Raw genomic sequence first — 11,389 nt, forward strand, 5'->3', positions numbered from 1 at the left:
TGCGAATGCGGTCGGTACATGACAAGTTTTTGAAACTTATAACAGCTATGTAGTACAAAAATATAATAAGGTGTAATATAATACGAGTATACATGTATACGTACTTAAGCACAATCATTTCAGCGGTACCTATCAAGGTTTAATTAAAATAATACTAATTAAATAAACAACAAAAATATGTATGTCAAATGTGGTGTGTTATGATTTATGCACGTGGTAATGAGGTTTAGTATTTTTTTTAAATGTTTATTGTCGCGGACGAGTCCGGGCGCCGGCAGTTGTATGTCTCGGCTCACGAGCTATCGATTCAGCGGAGGTTATAAATAGAAATAAAGCAGCACACAAGCGCGGAGTCGATTCGCGTCATTATTGCCACATTGTTACGCTCTGTAACCTGACGCCATCGCGGCTGGTCGCAACCGACCAGCGCCACTCGAATGAGAGGCGATACTAAGCGTTACTAATAATTATAAACAAACAATGAATTGTAGACTTATCGCTTCATATCGACTACAGTCGTCGGTGCAGTGACGTTCGAATGAGATAATATACGATAATAGTATACGATAATAGCTTTTGCTGTACACTTGTGTAAAGTAGGCCATCCGAACGTAATATTGCTCCCAACGACTAGGAGATAAACTCGTTCGCAATCTAAATGACTCTAATCTTTTTAAGCTACGTAATATGGAACGACTAATAAAATACAAAAATCGTCGAAAAAATGAGTTTGTTCTCGTCCGAGGCGAATCGATACCCGGCGATGTGGAATTTATAAAAGTGTCCGCCGAGCGCCGGCCGCCGGGCCGAAGCCGGACGGAACGTCTGCGCTCTTGCTTGCTCACGTGTCGCCGGGTAGCCCCGCACCGCTCGCTCCCGCGCGGCAGCCGCGCGTGCGAGCGAGACGAAAGGACGCCGGCGTGCTTCGCGCTGCGCGTGTCTGTTTGCCGTTATGCGCGTCGCCGTGTTTGTTCCGCGCTCTCGCTGCGAAGTGACGTGTCGTCAAACGTGGTAAACACTGTCTAAAACTTTCCGCTGACTATTTCGAGCGCGACATCTGTTTTCGCGCCTTTTACTACGATTAAAGAGAGTTCTCATCGCAAGTCCGTCATGGAGAAGGAGAAGCGTCAGAGAGTGAGTCTGCCGCAGATGGTGGTGAGCGGCGAGGGGAGCGAGGCTCGCGTGAAGGTGAAGGTCGAGGCCGCCGGGGGCGGGGGCGAGGCGGGCGGTGCGGCGGGGGCGGAGAGCGCGGGCGCGGTGGGGCGCATGGTGGATTCGTCGCAGGCCGACGACCGCAAGCTCATCCGGCTGGTTCGCGAGCGGAGGCTGCTGTACGCGCGCAACAATATGCCCGTCGCCAGCTACTACACGCAGGTGAAGAATCTGTGGGACGACGTCGCCGCCATCATGGGCTGGAGCGGTAACAGTCCTTGCGATATGTATTACAGCCTTAAAAACCTTCGACGTCGAGGCCGCTGTTGCCTGTGCTCTCAAACAACATAAGTAAATGCACTACACGCTTAAGCAGTAGTACATTGCGTGTAGTTCGTCTCTTCGACTGAGACGCGCTGTGTACTAACTGATAAATAGATAATGGAAACCGGCATCGCGTCGCCGAGCACTGAACAGCATGACACCTGTTACAGGTTCGATTCCTGTACATGATATTTGCTGGTAATATTGATATATACCTACTAGAAGTAAAAAAAATAAAATAAAAATAAAGTAAATGAAAACTATATATTGATTACAATTTGATAGATTTTGTTGTTTTAAGAATAACTTTAATTGTCATAACTACTTATTATGTACTAGCTGTGTCGCGCGGGTTCACCCGCATTAGTTTGAGGAAAACTTATTAAAATACTGTATAGCCTATTTATTATAACCTTTCTCAGTAAATGGACTGTCCAAAACAAAAACAAAAAAATTCAATGCTGATCAATAGCTCTTGAGATTAGCGCGCTTAAACAAACAAACAAAACAAACTTCAGTTATATGATATGAGTATAGATCTATTAATTATTTTTTATTGAAGTCATTTGTTGTATATTTTAGTAGCTTGGTATATTTTCTTTAGTTTACAATAAATAAATTTCTGAACGAACGCGTAAATATTTGACAACCAATTATATGTCAATCCTTTTTCATTACTGAGTTACTGACATTATTCTACATTTTTAAAATCTAAAAAACGACATTATGCCGTATGAATGCGTTACCAAAAGTGTGATTTGGCGAAGCGAACGGAAGTTGAGAGGAAGATATAAGTTAGTGAAGATAGAAAGCGAGAGAGTTACGTTTCGTAAGTTTTACTTCAGTCGTGTGGGCTAAAGCACACTCGTTTTTTTTTCTTTTAATATAGTAATAGTTAGACCTACTTATATTACTATTTATATTTATTTTTTTTTCGTCAATTTTTAATAGTTATTCTGCTTTTCCGGACGGAGAGTCGTTCTTGTGTTATATCTTCGAACAAACCCGACTTCTTCTATTTAAATATATAAAAATGAATGTATGTCTGTAATCTGTATGTCCTTTAAGGAATCGTAAACTATGCATTTGATCATGTCATGATCTTCGGCAAAGTGTTGAGCCCACAAAGGTTTCTGAGTTGGTAGGTACGACAAAAAAAGCGTACAATGCGCGCTGGGTACAGCTTGTTTTGGAGCTATATCGACGGAGATTTCATCTAAAAAGGCATTATTATATCGCAAAATTCGGAAACAAATACAAAGAGCTATGTTTTATTTAAAATTATTATATTGTTTTAATTATTCATTATTTTTTGTAAGACAGACACATTTACGATTATAATTTTATTTGTTAAGATAGAATAATCAAACATATTGTCTTACAAATACGACGTCAAACCCGTATGTTTGATGTTCCGTTATCTGTCAGCTCAGTTGACAACAAGCTGTGACGTAGGTCGACGAGCTCGCTCGCAGGCAAACACTATCCGTGTTTTAGTTGGATGATTAAAAAAAACAACTTTACAGAGTCGTACGTCGTACGCGACGGTTGTTAAATACTATTTTTTTTATTATAAGCATATGTATAGACCGTGAAACCCACTCGTAGGCCTTAGCTGAAATACCCATCCCATCAGCTGTCCTAGTACTGATGTTAAAATGCGATGTTTATCAGGTTGTTCTCGCTTTATATCATTGTTTCGAAGTAATGTAAGCTTGCTAATTAAAACAAACAAAACAACATACTACATAACAACATAACCAACAGTAGGTATTTTGTTTAACACACCTCCAATATTCAATTGGACATGACGCGGGTTAAGCAGACGGGTGAAGCGTAATAGCTATAATTGTGTCAAAATTTAATTTAATTACCTTATTGTTAAAAAATATATTAATATAAATTAATTATTTATATATAAAATTCTCGGGTCACAATGTTAGTTACCATACTCCCCCGAAACGGCTGGACTGATGAAATTTTGTGTGCATGTCGGGTAGGTGTGAGAATCGGCCAACATTTATTTTTCATACCCCTAAGTTATAAGCCCCCCCCCTAAGTTATAAGGGGGGGAGGGGGGCTTTGCAAACATATATAAAATTTTACTTAATTTGTAAATATCTCACAAAGCGGAACGGGTTTATAATGGTGGAAGAAAGCGCTGCGCTAGATACTGTAAAAATAAGTTTTAGAAATTACATAATAACTCAGTGATGCTATTTTTAAAGGATTATTGATTGAAATTATTTCTCCGTATATACGATCGATGTTACAATATACGACATTACAATGAAATAAGAATGTAGATATTTTCTTATCGTTATGCACAACCGCGGAGCGCGGACGCTGTCGCCAACGAGCCGCGCGGCTACGTGCCTCGAATTTACTGTTTTTGTGACCAACTTTTAATCAAAAGACGATTTACCGGATATCGGTTGTTAACTTACTGTTAGTCGACGAAACTTTAACACAGAACATCTTCGAAATAGATTACAAACCATCTGCACATTGCAATAATAAAACGCATTCGTTCACATGAACGATTATTATTTAATTATTATCTTTAAATCTTTTACCTTAGTCAGGTGGTGTATAGTAAAAATTTTCACAAATCAATTGTTTACAAAAATATATTACCTGGACTCTCGAGTCGATAGTAGGTATTTAGGTTATAATGTAGTTTTATTACAGTAAAAGTGTAGGTATATTATATAGAAAAGGCAGTTTTAAATTCCTACTTAATATTATAAATGCGAAAGTAACTCTGTCTGTCTGTCGCGCTTTCATGCCAAAACTATTGAACCGATTGTAATGAAATTTAGTATACCTACAGATAGTCTTGAGCTTGAGAAAGGGCATAAGCTACTTTTTAAGGCGAAAAAAGTGGTGTAAGAGGTTGAAAAGAGGGGATGAATAGTTGTTTGGAAGTATCGTTATTATTAGAGCTAGAAGCTTGAAACTTATTTTTTGGGCTGTTGATTAATAAATATGACATTCAAAGTTTGTAAAAGTTTTCCCCTCAAAGGTGTAAAATAATAATAGAGGAGAGATAGAGGAGGAAAGTTTGTATGGAAGTATGTAAGGTTTATGTGAATGTTTTATAAGTTTGCGACAAGAGACAGTATCTTAGAGCTATTCTGATGTCCAAAATAAACCAAAAGATATATCCAAAAAATGCTGTCCAAAGTCACTATTCCACGCGGACGAAGACGCGGGCACAGCTAGTATTATAATAGTTAGACCTACTTATATTACTATTTAAATTTTTTTTTATTTACTATATTTATAAAAGTCAGAAAGAAGTCTTCCAACCAACTCGCCTGCCCAGCGTGGTGACTATGGGCAAAATACATGAGTTCACGCAATTTTTTGTGTGGACTTGTGGAGACCTATGTCCAGCAGTGAACTGTATTAGGCTGAAATGTGTGTGTGTATGTTAAAAGTATCTACTTGCTACCAATATACGACTGAGATAAGATTCAGTATTAGTAGTCTTACAGATTCCTATCACACACCCATTCCTATCACATATCAATTAAGTATATAAGTAAATGAAGGTTTTATTTGTAAAGCGTTTGGGAATGAGTGGACTTCTAAAAGCGTACCTTACTACGTTTTCCTTCGATCGCGGTGGTATTACAGACAAGTAAACCTTAATAAGAAATAGCAATCAAAGTAAATTGTAAACGTTTGATCAGAGAATGTCATTTGTAACGAGTCGTGTATGCTTGTCGCAAGTGGCGGACGTGCGGCGCAAGTGGTCGCACATCCGCAACTCGTACTCGCGGCACCTGCGCAACGAGATGCACGGCGCCTGCACCAGCAAGGGCCGCATGGTGTCGCGCTGGTACCTCGCCGACGAGCTGGAGTTCCTGCGCGAGCACATGGCCACCGACATGTTAGTACCCGGCTCTTGTTCTATCGCTTAATGGGTTGAAAATTGTAAATTAATCGATATAATTGTGTTTGCTCACAAACGAAAATAAAAACCGGCTTCAACGACATTGATCAGTAATACAATGTAGGTAGACGAAAAAATAAACCGACTTCAATTATATCGACAAGTAATACAATGAAGACGAAAAATTAGTCAAGTAAATACGCATTATCAAAGATTACTCCCAAAGTTGTAATCAGGTCTCGATCAAATTTAAATTTAATCACATGATAAACATCGACTTTCGATTAAATTAAAATTTATCAAAATCGGTACACCTAGTAAAAAGTTATGCGGATTTTCGAGTTTCCCTCGATTTCTCTGGAATCCCATCATCAGATCCTGGTTTCCTTATCATGGTACCATACCAGGGATATCTCCTTTCCAACAAAAAAAAAAAAAGAATTATTAAAATCGGTTCATAAACGACGAAGTTATCCCCGAACATAAATAAAAAAAATATATACGGTCGAATTGAGTAACCTCCTCCTTTTTTTGAAGTCGGTTAAAAATAGCCATGTAAATACACATTAGAGATAACTCGAAAATTACTCGTCCGATCTCAATGAAATTAAACGTGACCATGTGACAAGCACTAGTCTCCGGTACACCCAGTAAAAAGTTATGAGGTCAGTTAAAAAGGACACGTACGTACACCGATTTACACGTGTGTTCACGACTCAAATACACACCGAGGCTTGAGCATTTCGTATTCATTCATTTAACGTTAAAATATCTGTTTCTGCGGTAACATGACAGTTGATGGAACCCCGTTAGTATTGTAGTCTTAATATGTGACCAAGTTGATTTATTGCTAAGTACGTCAAGTCTTTCATTTCGAAAAATATTTGTTTATGAACGAATTTAAAGAATAGCAATAACAGTGTTATGAATTGTGTAACTAAATGTTTCATGGTCACAACTATAGCCTGTTGTAGTGAAAGCTAACCGCTTGTTCCAGGAGATCAAGCCCGTATTCCTCTTACGCACCGACGCTGTTAGAGATGGACCTTAACGAGTCTTCCAGTTCGGAGACGGTGGACATAAAGCCCTTCATCCACAACTCGTGGTTCGCACTGAACGCCACGTCTTCGCCAGTGTTGGAGCCCAAGCCGCTTTCTTTTCAGAATGAAGACAGCTCCAGTTCGAATGCTTTCACGGCTGATGAGAATTCCTCTTTCTTTCAATTTTTCCGCGGTATTCACAGCGAGTTTCTAGAACTATCACCAAAGAGACAGAGACAGTTCAAGAGAAAGTGTCTAGACTACCTCCACGAGCTGTTAGACGAAGAAGATAACAACCACCAGCACGGCTACTCCCACCAGGACAACGTGCTGAACCTCTCCAACTCCGTTCACATGAGCGTAGAAGAGAGGGAGGTCAAACCAGTGGTAGAACACGCCTGCACCCTATCCAGTAACTGACGGTGTTTTAGTTCAATTGTTCATTATTCCGAGCGTGTGTGAAGATACGGTGAGACGGATGCGGAATCGAGAGGGATTGTCAAGTTGTCGGTCGATGTAGATATTTAACAATTAAGAGTTCTAAATCTGCTTCACGCGATATGAGATACTCGATGAGTTACCTGAACTGTCGGCAGTGAGGAATTAGAACTGAGAGGCCAGTTGCTCAGCATACGCTCATGTTATTCTTTGTGATTTCTCTCAGATTCGATTGGAACGTTATGCAAATGTTACAGGAGACACGATGATGAAACTATGGTATAATATAATATATAGTACGTACAAATTCAACATAGTTAACTACAACGCCATTTGTCGTGTCTCCTGTGCTTACTAATGAAGTTGGGATTGCTGGGGTATTGAATTAGCATAATTTATGCAAGTTCCTACTTTAATGTTAGTCAATAGTTATTGTTCTCAATTTAAGGAATCATTGAAATAAAAATATTTTCCACATTTTGTGTCTCTTTTGGATAGATTTCAAGACCTACATATCAGTGTTACACAACTTTTCGTAAACCTTCTTAAATATATTTAATACTAACCTGCCGGATAGACTTTGTTCTGTCAAAAGTTAATAGTAAAAATTTTAATATCTTTTTTTTAAATATAACCTTCCCTGGGCTTTAAGGAACATAAAAAAATGAATTTTCCAAATTGGTCGAGTCATTCTCGAGTTATGCGCTTAGCAACAATCATTTTTAAACGGTTTTATTTTTATTTATAATAATTATTCAGTTACTAAGATATAATTTATTAAATATTATACATATTTACAATTCACAACTTAAGAACTAAACTATTTATTTGTTTATTTGTTCAGTCATTTTCTCTGCTTTTATTTTTTTCGCTATACGAAGACTACAATAAAAAAATGTAACACGACTCCACTTGAAGTAAAACACATGATTTCTGAATAATTTCCTCAATGCAAGCAGACTTGACCACGGGGAGTGTTCTGAGGAATTGTTCGGACTAATACCTACAGCAGAATTCCACCACCGGACATCGCGTCAAAATTCAAAATTTCATCCACATCACCTCGATGTCTGGAAGTCTACGACAGCTCGATTTTTGCGCCATTTTCTGCCACGCACGACCTCTCTTTGGAACCAGCTACCACCTACGGTATTTCCGAACAAATACGACCTAGGGACCTTCAAAAGAAGAGCATATTCCTTTTTGAAAGGCCGGCAACGCGCCTGCTAATCCTTTGATGTAGCGGGTGTTTGTGGATGTTGTTTTCACTTACCATCAGGTGAGCCAACTGTCCGTTTACCCCTCTTCTATAAAAAAAAAAAAAAAAGACTTCCTCATATTTCTTTCATTATTGATTCGAACTATTCGGATTCGGAAAATTCGGATCCACGACCACCAGTTTTGTTATACGATATTTATTCCAAATAGGAAAAAATAATTAAGCTCAAGTCGTCACACTGCTCCACTGCAAATTGGCGGATAATTGCATTAAATCCGGAAACAAGTGCAGGGTTTTCAATGAACTTGACATGATAGCTTTTACGTAGTCGATACTACAGTCCGCGGGGAAATCAGCGCGCTCCCGCGAGATCTCAGCGGATTTCAATGTTGGGGTCGCGACTTCGCGGCGAGGCTTAATACAGGGGTATGGATATAAGGGAGGAGCTAACAGACAAAGTGGTGACGTTTTAAAAATTTCTCTATTATCATTTTTGTAATGTTGTATTTTTTACATAATTGTACCAATAAGTACATCAAAATTATATTTAAAAGTCATATTTATCTGATGATTGATTAGATATCATGATTCTTCATCTTTCTTTGTTGTGAAGTATCACGAATAGACTATCATTTTAAAGTCTCAGAACGCATACGTTGAATGTTGGTATGTTTATTGTCAACTTCATTTCTAGATAATGAATATTTTTAATTATCAAAAAATGAGACAGCAGGAAATATACTTTTAAAAATCTGAAGTAAGTATTTAAGAATTAAGAGACCTTACAGAACCAACCTTACAGAAGATCACAGTCAAATGACACTGTTATCAAGTATTGTTGTGTTTCTGCGGGCCGGCAAAGCTCTTCCGATTCTTCTAGTGTTGCGGGCGTCTGTAGACTACGGTAGTCGTATACCATGAGTGAACCGTACGTTTGTTTGCCGACCTTAACACCACGTAAACCTTACTTTATAATAAGTACACATAAATAAATTAGTCCAGTATTCGTTTCACGAATTAGCAGATGGTAAAATCACCTGGCGCGCCTCTGTACTCGGTAGCAATTTTAAAGATTACTTCTTTCAAGGTCTTGTTGTTGAGCTTGTAAACATACATACAGAACTTGAATGAGAATTCATGTTTCGCTATCGTTAGTACCCATGACAGACAGCTGCCGTTGAATGTGTACGGAAAAGTAACAAAAATTGAACTTGATAATTGTTATACAACCGCTCTGATGTAGTGGTGCGTGTGCTGTGTACGCGATTACACAGCGGCGATTTCCGGGTTCGATTCCCGCTCGGAATAGATATTATATTCGGAATAGTTCTTTCCGGTTTGGACGTCTGGCCTTGTGGGTCTCCCCACCATGCCTCGGAGAGCACGTTAAGCTGTCGGTCCCGGTCGTTATCATATACCCCTGATAGCGATTGTTACTCATAGTAAGGATATAATACATCTGCGAACCCGCAGAGGAGCGACGTGGTAGAATGAGTTCCAATACTTCACCTACATGGAGGAAGAGGCCTATGCCCAGCAGTGGGACGCACATTTACACTCTATACAAATAAATAAAATTGGAGTGTCTGTTTGTAATATTAAAATAACCGCTTTTTACTAAATGCACATAGATGTATACTCGGTACATATTACAAAATTACATTTTTTACAATTTTTGTCTGTCGGTCTGTCTGTCCGTTTGTTCTAGCTTATCTCTGAAACGGTTGGACCAATTTTGACGGGATTTTCACTAGCAGACCGCTGATGTAATAAGGAGTAACTTAGACTACTTTTATTTTAGAAATTTATTTATTTTATAACACTGCAAACTGAACAATAATTTTTTGTTAAATTCCACGCGAACGAAGTCGCGGACACAGCTAGTATTTGTACAAAATGTCAAAACGTTCTTAATCAAGTCTTTTAAACATAAAGAAAGACCATATATAGACGGCGCCACGGTTCGCTTAAACCGAATATAAAAATCATCATATCAAAAATTTCGATCTAGCGAGTACATCGTTCCATAACTTAATTGGCTAGAGCGCCGACACGGTCAGTCGGAGACGCGGGCTCGATCCCCGCTGGAACGGTCGATTTTTGATATGATATTCAAAAATGTTTAGAATTCCTAATGTGTGGGTAACACAAAAATAAAATCGTACATATCCTTTAACCATAAATAAAAAATCGTCTTAATAACAAGTCCGCCATGTCAGCTCTACGTAAAGCTATTACCGGTTAAAAATAAATTACAGATAATCTCTTCATAACAAAATCAAATAAAACTTAACACAAATCCACTTTATCGCCCTCGCACATGAAGCACGTTAATTCCCACACGCATTAGGACTCTGCAAACTATAGCGATTCAGGTTCACCCTCAGGGTCTGAGCAAACAACCCTTCAGCCGGAGCGCGTGTGCTCGGAATGCGAATGAATCTTGGATATAAATAATCTAACTCGTTGGAGCAGTAGTGACGCTGCTTTCTGCTCTGGGGCTTGTGGATTCGATTCCCGCCTGTGTCTGGGTGTAATAGTGTATATATTTATTTAATTATATATTAGGCCGTTCCACTCCTTACTGCATTCCTTTAAATGGGTGTTCAGTAGCTGTCCATATTCACGTTCTTCGCGATGAATAAAATTCCTAGCCCTTTTTTTACTTACTGTCTGAATATACTCTAAAGCTACTCTGGCAAACTGATTCTGCATAACCGTCCAAAACAATTTGTTTTAGCCCTAAAAAAACGTCGATGGTGAAATATTATTGCTAACTGCCGAATACAATTAAAGATCCGCATGTGGGAACTATTTCTTTTTCTTGTAGAATGTTTTTCATTGTAAATAAATAAATAAATATCTTTTAAAATACACACGGTCATCTGTTCCTAAAGTAAGCAACTTAATGCTTGTGTTATAGGTAAAAGTCTTAAACAGATGAGTACATCTCTCATGGCGTGGGGCGCTGCGGTTGACGTGTTTGCAGAGGGTGAGCTCAGCGCTAGAAAGGCACACATTTCGGTGGAACAGGCACACAATAATTCTCAACATAACTAAATAAACAAGCACTCCGCGCCGCCGGAGTGTTTGACTGTGTAATTGTTAACATCGAGCTGAAATACATCGGCAAACCTATTTATTGTTACAAGGGTCTCTCTTAAACTTTCAATTTAAATTTTAACATCTAAACAAATAAGAGAAAACGAAATATGGAGTTTCGAAGAGAGCATTCTAATGCTAAAGCAATTATTTTTTGAATTTCTGTTTACTCCTACTCCATACAAAACCTAATGAAAAAAAATTGTATGCGTC

At 38.6% G+C, this 11,389-nt stretch overlaps 1 protein-coding gene across 1 annotated transcript; it reads left to right on the forward strand.

The window, feature by feature from the left end:
* The first annotated feature begins 1,110 nt into the window (after positions 1-1,110).
* Positions 1,111-7,332, forward strand: LOC123660547. The gene is made up of 3 exons (XM_045595603.1): positions 1,111-1,420; positions 5,215-5,374; positions 6,375-7,332. Exons 1-3 carry the CDS (start codon positions 1,111-1,113, stop codon positions 6,835-6,837), a joined length of 933 nt encoding a protein of 310 aa, XP_045451559.1. The 3' UTR covers positions 6,838-7,332.
* The last annotated feature ends 4,057 nt before the right edge of the window (positions 7,333-11,389 follow it).

This window comes from Melitaea cinxia, chromosome 15 (genome assembly GCF_905220565.1).
Source record: "Melitaea cinxia chromosome 15, ilMelCinx1.1, whole genome shotgun sequence".
Taxonomy (NCBI): Eukaryota; Metazoa; Arthropoda; class Insecta; order Lepidoptera; family Nymphalidae; genus Melitaea; species Melitaea cinxia.